Source organism: Chiroxiphia lanceolata, chromosome 3 (genome assembly GCF_009829145.1).
Source record: "Chiroxiphia lanceolata isolate bChiLan1 chromosome 3, bChiLan1.pri, whole genome shotgun sequence".
Lineage (NCBI taxonomy): Eukaryota > Metazoa > Chordata > Aves > Passeriformes > Pipridae > Chiroxiphia > Chiroxiphia lanceolata.
In genome coordinates this window covers 5,153,055-5,169,402 of record NC_045639.1, presented here as the reverse complement: position 1 = coordinate 5,169,402, position 16,348 = coordinate 5,153,055, and the positions used below count along the sequence as shown (strand labels likewise).

General features: G+C 42.6%; 2 protein-coding genes across 3 annotated transcripts in view; one reads left to right on the top strand and one right to left on the bottom strand.

The window, feature by feature from the left end:
• PAK5 (p21 (RAC1) activated kinase 5) overlaps nucleotides 1-16,348 on the top strand; it is a 199,506-nt gene that overhangs the window by 21,139 nt on the left and 162,019 nt on the right. For both annotated transcript variants that reach the window (XM_032682856.1, XM_032682857.1), the window contains one exon: nucleotides 2,057-2,232. The gene's annotated coding sequence lies outside the window, so the exon portion shown is untranslated. The remainder of the gene's footprint in view (nucleotides 1-2,056; nucleotides 2,233-16,348) is intronic.
• ANKEF1 (ankyrin repeat and EF-hand domain containing 1) lies at nucleotides 672-16,311 on the bottom strand. Its single transcript, XM_032682853.1, has 10 exons — nucleotides 16,235-16,311; nucleotides 11,648-12,034; nucleotides 11,147-11,346; nucleotides 9,685-9,834; nucleotides 9,157-9,280; nucleotides 7,501-8,308; nucleotides 4,664-4,890; nucleotides 3,297-3,442; nucleotides 2,004-2,138; nucleotides 672-950 (listed from the first exon to the last, which is right to left on the bottom strand). Exons 1-10 carry the CDS (start codon nucleotides 16,308-16,310, stop codon nucleotides 825-827), a joined length of 2,379 nt encoding a protein of 792 aa, XP_032538744.1. The 5' UTR covers nucleotide 16,311; the 3' UTR covers nucleotides 672-824.

The following is a 16,348-nucleotide window of genomic DNA, read 5'->3' as shown; positions in this document are numbered from 1 at the left end:
CTATTTTTGTTATTTACAGTCATCTGCAACCAGCAGAAGTTTTATGCTGACAGACAAAAATCATACACTGATATTAAGAGTTCCAAGAGAGCTGAAACTTGAAATGGTATCTCAGTTCCCTGTAAAGTCCTTATACTGAACTGTTACAACGCTACACATAGCAGGATATTTTCTCTGTCTAACAGCTTGTCATAAACTACTCATGCACGACCACATTCATACAAATAATATGGTCAGTAGCGACATTTGAAACTAGTATCTCTCTGGATACAGCTCCTTGCTTTGCATTTGCCTTGGTTATCTCCTAAATATCCCATGTGCACGTGCAGCTGGAGTTAAAAAGGGATCACTGCATGCACTGCATGCCCTGGTTGTAAATGCTGAACTTTCTGTTGCCTCTGCACACAACCAAATACCTGTCTTAGGTAATTACTGAATTATGTCTTCATACCTATATATTTAAAGTAAAAGGGTAATGTATCTTCCAGGAAGAAGTTTTACGCTGGGATAGAAAATAGCCTTATAAAGCCAGACCTTTACAAAGGACACGTGTGTCACAACAGCAGCTATTCCATGGAGTATGCTGAGCTAACTCCAAGACTTGGAATCACATGATGATAAACCTTTTACCAGACTAAGCCCTTAACAAAAGATCGTGTGTAAGCAACATATTCTATAGAGGAAAACCTTGATATGATTTTCTTTTATCGTAACCGAGACATATTTCCTGAGCACTGCATGATTCCTTCCCTGCAGAGGAGTAGCCTTTTAGATCTTTGTCTCCTAAAAATACATGCTGAAATAGGTTCTTCCAGCTGGTGGGCTTAATCCTTAAATTTTCTATTAAAGAGGGTTGTAAAGCCTTCTAAGTGACCACAAATAGCAGCACGTTCACGGAGGAATTCTTGCTTTCTTACAAGTTCCATTGTTGCAGCATCAGGGCTCCACAGCTACAAAATAAAGATATTTGTAGTTAATTGAGATGTGAATTCTGCAACAGAAACAGTAAGAAGGTACTGTGAGCCAAACTGAGCCATATTCTAGCATTCCTTTGCATTCTGAGACATAGAAGAGAACCAGTGTGGCCTCCCAGCAGAAGATGTGACAACAATTTGTGTATGAATAAGCAGGGCATTCTCTTGTTGTCACTTCCAATCTATAACATGCCATGGGCTCACATTACAGATAATGTGGGAAAGATCTCAAGGTAATTATTTAAAATTACTGACTCAGGCCCACAATCCTCAGAGTGAAAAATAGTAATTAGCCATAGGGTCACAGGCAATGCAGCCTCAGTCCCCTGAGACCATGGCAGAAACCAGCACAAATCAGGGTTAGGGAAATGATAAACAAACTCCAAACAAACTCCTCAGCCAGAAATGGTTTTCTTTTCCTTTTGAAGGAGAAAAAAATATATTAAAACCAAACTTCTCTACGATCATCTTTTTCTCAGTTATTTGTGAGTATTAACAAGTCCCTGACAGAGGTGTCATATTTCCAGTATTCTGACTCTAGGAAGTAAGTGTTTAGTGTACTGTGATCCATCCAGTTCAGCAACTGTCACTGACATAATTCATGTGATAACTAATCAAGAAGGCAAGTTGTGATAATGTGATAACTAATCAAGAAGTTGGTGCTCGACCTATGCACAGACTCCTATCCTTTAAAAGTAGGAGTGTGAAAATCCATACCACAAATGTAGTTTCATTTGTATTTTACTGTGAGTCCACTTTAACCCTGTTTTAAAATCTGATAAGAGCTTGATTTCCACAATAATTTGTTTCATATAAATATATGTGTATTTATATAATACATATCCATGAACTCTTTAGTTTACCTTTGTTTTGTGGCCACCTCCCCAGCCTGTGGCACATCATCTCTAAGACAGTTGAATTGTGAAGTCATTTCATTGTGAAGTCATGGATTGTTCTGGATTTTGATCTCAGCAAGGTCTACCTTTAAATTAATGTGAAACTGCCCTCTTGTTTTGCTACTGTACTTACCTTTCTGGGTTTGAAGCTGATGTCATCTTTGTTCCTCTCTTTTGTTACCAGAGGTTTCCGAGCACTGGCCTTTCGGGAACGCAGTGTCAGTTCAGGAACAGGTTTTGCTACAGCTGGCAGAGATACCTCTGGAGACTGGAAGAGAAGTTATCAGCTATACCAACACATTGTGCTCAGAAGCCAGACACACATCCTGCATCTTCTGAAGCTCTTCTGCAATCTCCTTACCGTGAGTGTACTTTTCTTTATCTGTTCAGAATCTATTTCTCTTAAAGCTGATATTATTTTTTAAAACCAAAAACTGCGAGGGCAAACCTTTTGAAAAGTAAAGGATTCTTCTCCTCTTTGGGCACTAAACCATTAACTGCTCTTTATGACACACAAGACAGTCATCTCCTACTGCTGGTGACTCCATCCTCTGCCAGGTGATAAATAAACAACCCTCAGGGTCTTCCTCCTGCCTGTGAAAGTCCTGTGCTGTCCCTGGCATTCAAAACACTCTGAAAGGGGCAAACCAACATTTAGCATTCTGGGACATATTCATTGCACTGTCCAGGGTAGGACTGCTGAAGGACACGTCCAGCCATGCAGATACAATTGCATTTTCTGCCCAAATAACATCCGGGTCTGACTAACAAGTACCACAGGTAAATCAGGAAGGTCCCATCCCCAATAAGACAACGAGGATGTGGTCATGGAGGCTTAGCTTGGGAACCAGGACAGTGCTGAGGTATTTGAGGATCCCTGGGGAGTGCAGGAAAAGCACCCAGAAATACAACAGGCAAATGTCAGTGTGGGATTTGAGAAACAGGACTCAGGTCTACAGTTGAAATGGGAAGTCAAAACGCCTGATATCACCTCAATGAATTCCATTAGCAGAATGAAAAGACCGTTTTATCGATTTGAAGGGCCTTGCTCTTATCTTGAGAAGAAACAGGTGCTTCCTTTAAGACATTATGGTTACCAGTTGTTCAGTGTTTACCACAACAGAGCTGGATAATCATAAACTTCAGGAGGAGGGAAAAAGAACAGGAACTATCTTTCTGTGTCCTGTCAGTGCTATGGGGAATAATTCTTATGTGGGTCTGGGGAAGTCATGAAATTTGTATAATTAGCAAGACAAAATTTTAATTGATGAACAAGTACTAGTACTGACAAGAACAAGTACTGGCATCTGAAAATAATTTAAGAAAGCAGCCTGATCTATAGCTTTAGAGATAAATGGATGGCAAAGAAAGACAGAAGCACTCTATTAACTATTAGCAAATCAGTCTTTGTTACTATGTCTCATACCTCTTTTTTCTCTGATGACTTTGGCTTCCCACCTTTTGCTGTCTTTGCTTCTTCTTCTGGTTCTGCCAAATTATCCATAAGATTTTGGAGCAGGTCAATTATTTTAGCATTGTCAAATACTTTGGCAATATCAAGAGCATTCTTTCCTGTATTTAAAAACATAAATACCCATATAAACCATGAAAATTAACATTAGCACTTGTTATTGCAATTTCATAATGACAGTACAGTCAACTGAATTTAATTTGGATACTATTTTATTAATTATTTTATTAATTCCATGTGCCAGCAGCGTGCCTGACATTGGTGTGAGGGCCAGCAGTCATCAGCATTACTTGCAGAAGTAAGACCTTGCAGAAACGAGCCTTGAAACCCAATATTGCAGGAATTCTTGGAGTGGTTGCTTTGTTCTTAATGTCCTGACATTTGCAGCTTAATATACTGGTCCTGCAAGTTGTCATTTTGATCTCTGAGATCATTTAGCACTAGGAAATGGCTGGCACAGCACAAGGATAGGGATGCAGACCAAGTTATTGTAGCTATCCTTCTTCCTGGACCTGGCAAGGGAAAGCCCCATGGTTTAAATGGCACTGAACACCTTCAGTGCTTAATAAAGGGAAAAAAAGCCTCTCCTGGATCTATGAGATTCTGTGACTGTAAACTACTGTGAGAGTGAACTGCTGTGTGACTCAGAACTCCACATGGTACAAGAAATAAGGAATATACATCCCTTCTACTAGCAGGGTTTCACCTAGTAGGCATTTTGGCAAGAGAAGTCTCATTGTGGGGCAATGTTTCTTCCTATGCTGGAGCAAGAGCTGCAAATGGGATGCATGTTAACTGTTTAAAGTGCTGTGGAAACAGGGGAAATGACACTGAATGAGGGATCTGCTGTGAGGAGGCAACATTTCAGTAACAGTTCAGATTTGTTTTTTCAGGGAGTAATATTTATGTAGAGCAGCAGGGAATTTTTTTAACCAGAGCTGTCTATGCCTAAAAATAAATCACTTAAATGGGTGGCAGAGTATACACTGGCCACAACTGAAATCTAATTTTCCCTCAAATAATAATAATAATTAGATAGAATGTTTTCATTAAAGCCACTTATAACTCTGTATGTATCTTCTGAAGAGCAACAGACTCCTTAATTGTGTAATTAATTATGTTACTTTATTTTCTAGATGCATAAAACCCAGGAAAGCTGACTATTTACAACAGTGATTCCACATTGTAGAAAACTAATTGAACCCGTTACTTTCATCCTGATCCTGATAGCAACCCTAAATTCAGAATGCTCATACAAAGTGTTCCAAGAACTCAGTGTTTTTAATACAGAAACAGCCTTTTTTGGAGACATTGATATTTACCATTGCTGTTTGTAATTTGGATGTTGGCACCTGCAGTGATTAAAAAGTAGACGATGTCCAGCCTGCAGGCCTCGATGGCTCTCATCAGTGGGGTGGTGTTGCCTATTCCAAGGGCATCCACTGCTGCTCCAGCCTTCACCAGCAGCTCAGCAATATCCAGGTGTCCATTAGAGCAAGCATGATGCAGAGGAGTCCACAGGAAATTGTCTGTCATGTTTACATCAGCCCTGCAAATGAGTAAGAGCAGTTGTGGCAGGTGAAGCTGTCTAATGGCTAAATTAACATCCCCAGCTCCAAGGACAATCCATGGGAACTACCCACTACCATGGCATATTCCATGTCAATGGCTGTGTTCATATTGCTACTCTGAAACCATTTGGGTCTCTGATATAGAGCTTCTCATGGAATATTAATTGTAGGAGTGTGTCTGGGTGTGACCGTGTCCCACTCCAAGCCAACACAGTGTCCTCTATGTGGAGGTTTTCACAGGGGCAGGAAAAACAACAGGCATTCAGACACCTCAGTCCTGTAACATGCTGCTAGTGTTTGTGCTCCAGCTTCACTGGGAATGGCAGAGAGCAGATTAAGGAATTCAAAAAAGTGTGTTTCTGGGCCAAGAACAGGTGCTACAAAATGTGGCAACGCTGCCTAATGTGTGGATGTGTCGAGTTCGTCTGCACAAGACGTTCAGCTCTCCCTTTCCTTTCTGTGTTGCTGCCCTCTGCCTGCTTCATTTCTGTTCACTGGCTTCTCCCTCTCACAAATGAGTTACAGAAGCTCTGCCTCAGAAATCTGAGCATTGAAAACTTTCTCAGCTACTGGGTCACTGTACTAGATCTGTTTCTGCTCCCAAATTAAAATTGGGATGTTCTGGAGGATGCAAGGGTCAGTTCAGGGGAGATATTTGCAATATGCTGGGATGAATTGATGAAGGGATGAAGAGGAAAAGCATTAACAGCCCTATAGGTCCTGAACTGAGTTGGGGTCACTGTCCCACTTACTCTGTGGTCAAAAAGCTGCTGTCTTCCCAAAAGACAGGGAGGAAGGGAGAGGGAAGAAAAATTATAGGGGAAGCTGCTTCCAGGGATAGCTTTTTGCTCTTCAGGTCAGGTGATTAATATTGAAGTCTAGAGAAAAGCACAGATTCATCTGTTCTTCTTTCCTTGTTTAAATTTTTAATCTCTTTCAGAATTCTACCTCTGGTGAGATCTTATCACAGAAAATTCCCCCAACCCCTGACTTTTACCTTTGTTATCTTTCTATTGCTGAGCTGTTATGGTTTATTTGTATGCAGTTTCCCTTTCCTTTCTATTCCTCATTAAGATAAGCTGTTCCAGTTATTCCACTTTCTCTCTCAGCCCAACCTCCATGCCTGTATTCAGACTCTGTCTGCCCCTGAATCCTTTTTTTCTAACTTCATTCTTTCAGAAACAAACTGATCAATGGGAACAGGCAGCACTGACTTAAAAATTCTTCAGTGTTTTTTCTGATCAAGCACTGAGTTTACCTTTAGCCCAAATTTCATTTACTTCTGAGTCTTTCTGGAGCAAGATAGAAAGTAGATGCCACCAATTTGTGTTTAAACCTTGGAATTTTCTATAGTTCTGGAAAAATATGTTTTGTTTTCTACTCTGTATGTGTTTGTGATACTGTACTGAAAAGGTTATACTGTAAAAAGGATTTGAATGCCCATGGCAAACCAAAAGTCCATGATGCTGAGAGATGCAAAGCAAAACACTACTGGTAATTTTCCTCTCCATTTTCATTTCTGTCAATTTATAAATCTCAGAAGTGGTACTATTTTTTTAAGCTAAGCTATTACGTTTCTAGGTCTCACTGTCAAATATGATGTGACTCCAGTGCTGTCTAGTGAGGCTTGCTAAAAGTAGTAGAGATTAATTTGGTAGATTAATTTGGTAGCTCTTACATCTCTATCTTTGGAAAACCTGAATATACACATTACACAACTTTCCATATGCTCCAGGAATGTCAGTGTAATTACCAGGGTGTGTAAAGATCCACGTGCTGTTAATGTTTGCAGGAACCAGAGCAACAACCACAGTCACTTACCCTGAGATATTAATGTTAAAAATAACTCTATCTATGGGTAAAGAACAAAGTTAACATAAATATCTTTGAAAAATGTTCATTTAAGCATTTATGTGAATGACTGTAGGGCTACAGCAGTGTGACATTAAGAAGAGATTATGCTATTACACAAGTATGACTGAATCTTTCTGAAATTGCTTTCATTTTTAAGCCATCATTGAGATTTTTTCCAAGTGTATCTGTAGGCACAAAATTGCTGAAGCACTTCCAAAGTGAGGAACAGACTAAATAGCAGCACAGGCTTCTGGTGTAAACCCTGCTGCCTCAGCTGCAGAGGAAAGTGATTATAAGGCCTAAAACATCTGCATGCAAAGGCCCTGGCACGTGGAACAGGGAAGTCCGGGGTCACCCTGATGATTTCAGGCAAGTCACTTCAGCCAGATTTCCCCAGAATCATTCACCCAGTTTTGAGTGTTCAGCTTTGAGGATGCACTGCTTGAGACACAGGCATGAACTAACAGCAGTTCCAACAGAACTCTGCAGCTGACCAAAGGTCAACAGCCCAGACACTGAAAGTTTCAGGCCTGGGGAACTTACCTCTTGGGTGCTTCCACTTCCCTGTTAGTAAAAGGTGAAAAGTAATACACTAAACTTCTGTGAATGGGGATCTTAGGGAACTAACTTTAATATTAAACGTTATATAAGCAAAAAACCAAACCTGTTGCATACTGGAAATATATGCTTTTTAAAACCTTTCCAATATAGCAATTAAACTGAAATCATCTTACCCCTTTTCCAGAAGAAGCTCCACAAGGACCATGTTCCCACTTGCACACGCAACCATCAAAGGTGTTTTGTAATATTTATCTTTTATGTCAACTGGCACACCCTCCTCAAATGCCTTCTGCAGGGACACGATGTCTCCTGCTCTGACGAGGTAGTTAATATCCATGTACGTTTTCCTTGGCTCCTCTAGGTACCAGACACGGTCGTCGTGCACGGGGTGGGCAGAGGGGTGGTCCCGCTTAAATCTCTCCTCATCAGGAATGTTTGGAAAAGCCTCAACCAGGTACACAGGCAAGCCCTCTTCCCCACGCGGATATTCCCTCTTTGGAATGACACAGACCGGCACAGGGAGGCCTTTTTTGCCTTTTGCTTTCGCCCCCTTTTTCTGCTTCTTCGCTTTGGGCCCGAAGGACGACATGAGAAAGTTTTTGTCCAGGTATTTGGAGCCTTTAAAAAACTCGTCGAGGTTGATCCTGTCAGGCTGCACTTCATGCATTTTAGCAATATTTTCTATTTCTTCAGCGCCCACGAAGCTCCACTGCTTCTGAATTACGGATACAAAGTCAGCTCTGGTCACCATCCCATCTTCTTGGAGGAGAGCCTCAAACTCCTTGCGGAGGGAATCCTCGTGCTCCAAGGACCAGTCGTAGAGCTTCAGGTGCCAGGCAGAGGCCTCTTCCTCGGGGGATAAGTTTTTTTTAAAGCCTTTTTCAATTTTACGCAAAACTGTTACTGCTGCCTTAAAACCGCCGCTCTTGGCAGCCTCTCTCGGGGTCAGATGTAACAGGTTTCTCCATGTAGGATCACAGCCTAAAATATGGACACGATTTAGCTGATGGTGGAGTGGAATTCCTAATTATGTCATGTAAGAAACTTGTGATGTACAGGCAACTCAGTGCCACAGGTCTGCAATTTTATACTGTTTTAACTGTAAGTAGCCATAGTAGGTGGAACCACATCATTGATCCCAGACTGGAAGGTCAGCCACACGTCCATACTTTTTTCCCAATGGGAGAAGCACTGAGCAACCCATGCTCTGTTTATCCATGCACTCATGAATATGTATAGAAAGGCAGCAGTTCAGTGGAACCTTTACATTTTTACTTAGAGTGGTAAGCAAGGTTAAGAAGAAACAAACAAAGATGAAAATATCACTCAGTGTTCTATACCCCAACATTACAATTTGGCAATCACAGGAACAGAACACAGGATTTTTCATGGTCCTCTTGAATCAAAGCTGGAAGTGCTATGATCATCTGATTAAGTCAGGAAGGGATCACAGCTGCTTTGGAGTTTGTTTCGATACCCACGGGCATGGAGTTTTCCTCCTGATTACACAGAGATTTTTGTTTTAAATTGTCAGCAAAGCAAAAATTTATTTTCTATTGGAAATTTCAATGCAATACATCTAAAACCAATTACTTCATACTGTCCAATATGAAGTTATACAACCCCCTGATGTTTCTGCTGCTTTCTTTGAGAAATGTTTTCTCACCCACATGAGATAGCAGCCTCTGTCAGGCACTTCTTAATGAGAACCACATTTGCCACGTGGCACCCGAGCAACAAGTCCTTCAGAGATGCCCAAATGAAACCTTTCCTTTAGCACAGAAATAGAATATAGATGATAGTTGCAAAGTAACTTATTTTTAATGTACCTCTTTGTCCTATATACTTGCAGCAATCTGCAAATCCTCCCTCTGCAGCGTAGTGAAGCGGCGTGTTCCCATTCATAGCAATAAGTTTCAAGTCTCCATTATAAGCTGAAATAGACTTCAGAATCTAGAAAAACAAAGTACCACCAAAAATCTTGTCTGTTTGTTAAGGTGGGAAAACGTGAGATTGATTTACAAATAAATGCAATATCATATATTCCCATTTTACACAGCAAAGTTCTATCCCATGTCCAGCTGATCGATGCACATGTAACATTAATGTTTTCTATAGTATTATGCCTATTTAACCAAGGAAACAAAAACCCTGGGCAGTTGTAGACTCCAAGGACAATCTCCATTCCTGCCAGCTCACTGTAAGCCACTGTCTGGCCTATCTATCACTGCTGGATTCCTTTGGTACTTAAAAAGAAGCTGCTTTTGATTGCTGATTATTATGCTTTGATCAGCTGAGATACTGGACTCAACCCCCCCACCCCCAAGACTTTGCTTTAACACCACAAATGATGATACCTCAAAAAAGCCTCCTTTGGCTGCAAAATGTGCAGCACTGTGTCTCTCAAAGTCAAACAGGTTCACATCAGCTCCTCTGGCGAGCAGAGCGCGCACCACCTCGACAGCACCTTCCCTTGCAGCCTCCATCACAGCCGTGCGCCCCGTGGCCTGCCAGGCAGCAAGAAAACACTTCAGCATTTCTTCCTCATGCGAGTCCAGGCTGGAACAATATGATCTGATTGTTGCAAGGTGGCATAAAACTGGAAGTCTCCTCTTAGCTATTACTGGGAAAAGGAGACAAGTCTAATAGTTTCAAAGGCACTGCAGGTAAGCTTTAAGAATCAAGTCATGGTGCTGCTAAGATATGAGTAGTCAAATCCCAGCAACTCAAGTACATTGGTAGCTTGAGTGCCTTGAATAGTGACCGTGAAAATCAATTCCTTGGTTAAGGAATCCTTTATTCTGTGTGCATGTTCTCATGCATATTTACAAAATTTGACACAAAATACCACTTCAGCTTATGAAATATGGAGCTATGGCTGGAGGAGTGCTATGGGGAAGGCAGAGCGATCAGGGAATTTCACTACTGTTCTGTGAGGAAAAGTTCATGCTCAAATACATTAATGATTTGTCTTTTTCTAGATAATGATGTATGTTTGTGTTTAGCAGAATCTGTTTTCTTTATAATGGCTGACTGTGGCAGATCTGGTGACCTTCCCAAAAACACAGCACATCTTGGATGAGGGATAACCTGCTATTATCATGTTGGCCCACAGCAACACTTGCCACTCTAGAGAAGAGCAAAGAGAGCAGTGATCCATGGATTTTGTTCCATTGAACCAAACATTCTTCCCTAATATCTGTCTTTGCCAGCCAAGCAAACCATTCCTGTTATATGACCAGGATACTGCAAAACCAGAACCAAAGGAAAAGCCTTGAATAACATTAAGGGAAAGCTCCAGCTTCTAGACTTACCAACAGCACAGAGCTTCAGTCCATCAGATTTTTGTTAAATTAAGGAACCAAACAAGTAAGTCATTAAGACATACAAAAGAGAGGTAGGTTTCTAATGTCTCATCCCTGCCTTGATTCCCCATCAGGTTGTTCCTGCTGGACTCACCTTTTAGTGAATATTATTTGAACTCTGAAAACCTGAGGGCACAATGAGGCAAAGTACAGATCAGCACTGCTTCACTGAAGTACAGTGAACTGTAGCTCCTAAGAGCTGGCCCAGTTCCAGTTTGGTTTTGTGAAATATTTGTAGAAAATCCAAATCAGGATACGTGGATCCAGCAGAAGACTTAAATCCCTCTGCTCCAAAAGAAGGGTGGTACAGAAAATGGGAATAGGCATGGCCACAGAGTTGAGCCCTTCTCACTGCTTAATTATTTCAATGTGAGGGTTTAAGGTCATACACTCCAGTCAGCTGGTTATTATTCTATACTCCTGTGTATGTTCTTAGTTACAGAAATACTCATACCGGGTCTCTTGCATGGGGACTTGCTCCTCTCTCCAAGAAAGCCAGACACATTTCTTTAATCTCATGAGCTTGCTCACAGGCTTGTAGCAGCACAGACCTCCCCTCAGTGGTACAGTTGTTCACATCTGCACCGTATTTCAGGGCAATGTGCAGGCAGTGGAAGTGCCGCCTTGTAGGTAAAAGGCAGTAAAACAAAATACCTGGGGGAGTAAACCAGAATTTAGTATTTGACAGGTCATGGGAGGAAAGTGATTCTCAATCACAAGTTACCTCTCAGCTATGTACTGGGGAGACCTGTGATTTAAAGGCCTACACTGTTCAGGGGGAGTTATTTCCATTTCCACCAAAGCTGTTGTGGCCAATGGCTTCTGTTGGGCTGTAAGGATTACCCTCAACCAGGGCTCCTCTACAGCTGGGACACAACGTACACAGTAAGTCTGTAACACAGTTCAGAGATCGTTTCATGGTATTTCTGGTCTGACAAAGCTCCCTCTCACTCACCTTTCCCTTCGTTATCCACAGCAGTCATGTCTGCGTCAGCTTTTGCTAATAACTCCAAAACCACTTCATGGCCCAGCTCAGCTGCCCTCATGGCTGGAGTGCGTCCCATCGTGTCGTGCACGTTGGGATGAGCTCCCTGTTCCAGCAGGAAGTGGCACATTTCAATGTCATTTTTCATGGAGGCCAAGTGAAAGGCACTATATCCTTCCTTAGGCTCCGTGTAATTAATGAGGTTTGGGAATCCCTTCTGGACCAGCTTTTCTATTTGCTTCTTGTCTTTCTGGTGAACGCACTGAAGAAGTTTGTAGATCTGTAAATTTAGAAGTCTTCTATCTACTGGTAACATCCTGGAATATGGAAACCCATCTTCTTTCAAGGAAGTAGTTTCTGCATGGGGAGAGACGAGAACATGTAATCTCAGAGATGAGAGATTATAATTACATGCCAGTAAGACCAGGAATCAAACTATGTTCACAGCATGAAAATATCCACTTTATCTTGACAGAACACTAAGCTTTGATTTAATTATCTTTTATTGTATACAGCATATAGAGAGACTATGTAAACCCATGTAGCACCTTGCTAATTTTTCTAGTCTTCCAACTCTTCTGAAGAAGTCTCATTCCAGGAGAAAATTAAGTTAAGGAACTGTAGAGTAACTGCTTTTCATTCTAGGAACTGTTATAATCTACAATTACTTGGAAGCCTAAGAGGATGTTGATCATCTGTCATTTTCAAAGGGGAAAAAAAATCACACAGTGTCCTCTGTACTTGCTGAAACATAAAACTGGTACTAAAATTGATACTAACACCACCTCACCAGTACCTGAGCACCTTTTTTTTGGTAGCTGATGCATGACCTTCCTGCCAGGCTACATACCTAAAAAAGTAGGTTGAATTTCTCTGCAGCAAAATCTTGGGGAAAAAAAAAAGATGCAGACAGTGGGGCACTGGCTGGGAAAAAGTTCCCCCAGGTGAAGCAACACCTGCTTCTTGAGAAAAATGCAGTGCTGGAAAACAGCTTTGCGTTTGCCTCAATTCTGGGTTTGGTTTTTTTGGGCTTTTTTTAGGTTTTTTTAGCCTCTTTTAGCTACTCCCAGCACATGTGGCTGGAGGGTCAAGCAAGGGTCAGGCATTATAAGGACCATTTCTGAAGCTTGCCTAAGTGGATGGGAAGCTTCCTATCAGCTTCAGCAAGCCTTGGGTCAGCCCATCCTCCCAAACTCTTACAGAACACACAACAAAAAAAGGTGGAGGAACAGTGTCTTAATAGTTGGATTTTGTTTCGTTTTCTGTTTAGGTCTTACACAACCCTCATTCTGGTCATGTACACAAAGTATATTCTTACATTGCACAATTAAATCATTAAGTAGCAATAACTTAAATCTGTCACCTGTGGTTTGTTCATTTTCATCCCTACCATGTTGTGCTTCTTGTGGAATTTTATCCAGGGAAAAGGAATAAATGCAGAGATTTTTATTCTACTGGCAAGAGTTGCAGCTATAGCAGCACTGTAGTCCTAAAGCTTAGAGCTGAGAAATGAGGCTACTTCAGAGCAATGCCCTGACAGAAGAGAACACCAGAGTCCCCTACAGAGCCTGGCTTTTACAGCCTGAAGCGTTAGGAAGTTATTTCTGAGCAAATCTTCAATACAGGAAGGTTTTTTTCTGGCTTCTGAGCACAGGGAAAGTCGTGGTGTAAAAGCTGCAGGGGCTGTGAGGAGGAGCAGCAGGAAGGTACTGCAGGGAAGGCTCTTACAGTCCTTACACCACTGGAATTCAGAAAAGAAATGTTTTTAGAGATACTTAGATGGAGCTGACAAACTTAAATGCTCTCTCTTGTTCTTGTCCCATTTCCCACCACCCTGCAGCACTAAGGAACTACCAAGAACTAGACCCCTTCTTCCCACTATTGTTCATTATTTGCATCTGGAATTCACACGTTTTTTCAGGAACTCAATTAGGACCAAAACTTGCCTTTTCTTCCCTTCTTTCTCCCCCTGAAGCTGCAAACACTGAAGAAATTACATTCTCCGTGGAAGTAGGTTAGTAATGCCACAGAACACGAGCAGAACTGCAGCTGGCAGAAACCTGCTAGTAGCATTCGATGAAGGCACAAGTGGATATAATATTCACTGCATATGGATTTGGATTTGTTTTATGGATTAACTTTGAGATTCAGGACAGTGCCAGTGCTACCTCTTGCACAAATGTTACACTCAGTCTCTGATGTAAAAGCATCCAGAATCAGCATGTCCCAGGATGCCGTGTTTTCCAAAGTGAAATCAGTGAAAGAAAATAAGTAATACTTGCTCCCTACAACCTCTGCCCCATGCAGGACATGAGATTGACAGCACACCTCACACTTCCCACACACTTCTGTTTTTGCTCACAGGGTAATGCACAGTCCATTACAATTCTAGTCCAAATTCAGCCTGATTAGTTTTTTTCTGGTGCTTTTGAGATGCTTATCACAGTATTATTTTAATACTTCACATAGGGATAAAATTACTTTCATAAACATAAGTGAAATTATTTTTATCACAGCAGTGAAGTCTGTTGTTATCACAATTCAGCCACCAGTGAGACCCTACTCAGTTTAAAGTCTTTGCTTCAAAGCATTAAGAACCAACAATTTACATGAAAACAACCGTAACATTTTAACTGTGACAGTTAAGATTTCTTTGCAGTATTTCTGGAAAGTGACTGGATCAAGTTTTATTAGAAGCGTCTACAGTAGCAGAGTCAAAGTAAGACGGGTGGGATAGAAAACTCTATCCAGAGTCAGGTGAAGTTACAAGTAAATTATTCAGGTGTCTAAAGCGTAAGTGTAAGTACAGATCTTGCAAATCTTCATTAGGTAAATACTACCATCAATACATACTCCATAGATTTTTTTATCACTTAACCTGTAATAGATGTTTTTATGGAAACTGAGGGATTATTAGTGTGGCTTTGAGACAGTCCTGCTCTGGGGAGGGCTTCATGAAGCCATAATCATAAATCCCAAGCCTTTGAGTTCTGCTTAGCAACAATTTTATCTGTTGACAAACATCAATAGGCTCACTACCTTCATTCTGCCAGCTTGTGTCATCGTTATGGATGAGAGCATGAACTCATTTCAAATCCAGATTAATCCTTTTCCCTCTATACCTAGTACTTAAAAAATAATTTTATTCAGATTGCTCTTTTCCCACAAAGCTTTCCAAGCTGTGGTCCATGCACACTGACAGAGAGGGAAGGTCTGGTGCCCAGTGCTCTCACTTTCTGAGGCTCTCTCAAAGCCTGGTGCCCGACTGCTGCTGGAAGCACTTGTGACTCCTTCCTAAGACTTTGCAGCATTTTTCAGTTTCAACATTTCAAGTTGAAAACATCCTTTTAATTATCACTATTCACAAACCAGTAAACAAAATTTTCGTGTGTTTTATCTCTAGTGAGGGAAAATAGCTGAGCACTTGCTAAATTTAATCCCTTTGCGTGCTGGCCACAGAGATAAGCATGAGCCCTCTATGTTAGTATAAAAGGAACCAATATGGTAACACTGCCACACTATATTTACAGCTTCATAAGAATAATTGCACTGGATTTTTGGCTGTGACTAATGTTTAATGGGAATGATGCAGCAAAGTTCTTCTAAAACTGAATTCCAGTATCATGAATAGCCGATAATGTTGGTGCTAACTCTCCAGAAATGCTTTGCCTGGGGCTCAGGAATAGCTGAGGGCTGAGTGGCTGGGGCTTCCCGTCAGGTTCTTTTATCGTGTGGGGATCTCAGCCCAGATCCAGCCCTGTGGGAAACAGGGCCCAGTCCTGAGCTCTGTGAAGGCAGTCCCGAGGTTATGGCTGGGTTAGACCAAAAGATGTGCATCCTGTTGTCTCCAGTTTGCCTTGCAACTTCCAGTCCCTCAGTGTTCATCCAAACCGGGATGTAACATTGCCCAGCAGCCCTGGGGCCAGCCAGCACCTGGCAATCAGGTGTATGAGCAACACCTGTGGGACAGGGGCTGAGGAGAGGTGGCTCCTCAGCCAGGAGCAGAGCCGGGCTCCAGGCAAGAGCCTGGATTGCTGGGGAGTTGGGAATGAGGTGCTGCTGCACCCAGGAGCGAGGAACAGGGTGAGCAGCCGCTTCTGCCCAGGGCCCTGCAGAAGCCAGGTAAGGGATAAATCTGGCGTTGGTTGATTTTCCCCGGGCTGCGACTCAGAGGAACGGGTGGCCTGTGGAGGAGAACTGGCTTTAACGGGAGGGAAACTGCTGGAAAGGGAGGATGCCGGAGAGCTGGAGTTGACCCACAGGGTGTTACGTGCCAAGGACTCGCTCGCGTGGCCGTGTAGACACACAGACTGAGGTAATTGCGGGGCATGAGGTGGGGGCGATGTCCAGTGGAGGGGGATTTCCTTTAGAAACGTGAAGCACAGCGGCTCTGTGCTGCGCGGGTCCCCCTCCTGCGAGGCTGCGCTCAGCCCTCGCAGCCCGCCGGCTCCGTCACAACCTTTCCGCAGCGCTGGGGAGGCGGCACCCCCCGCCCCGCCGCCCCCTCACCGTCAAGCCCGGCAGCGGCCTCGCCCCTCGGCAGCGCCGGGCACTCACCTGAGGAGCCGCGGGACCCCGCGAGCCCGGGGGCGGCCGGACCCCCGCCCGCCTCAGCGCCCGCCATGGCCGCCATGGCCGTCTCCTTGGCAACGGCGTCGCGCGGGCGCCAGC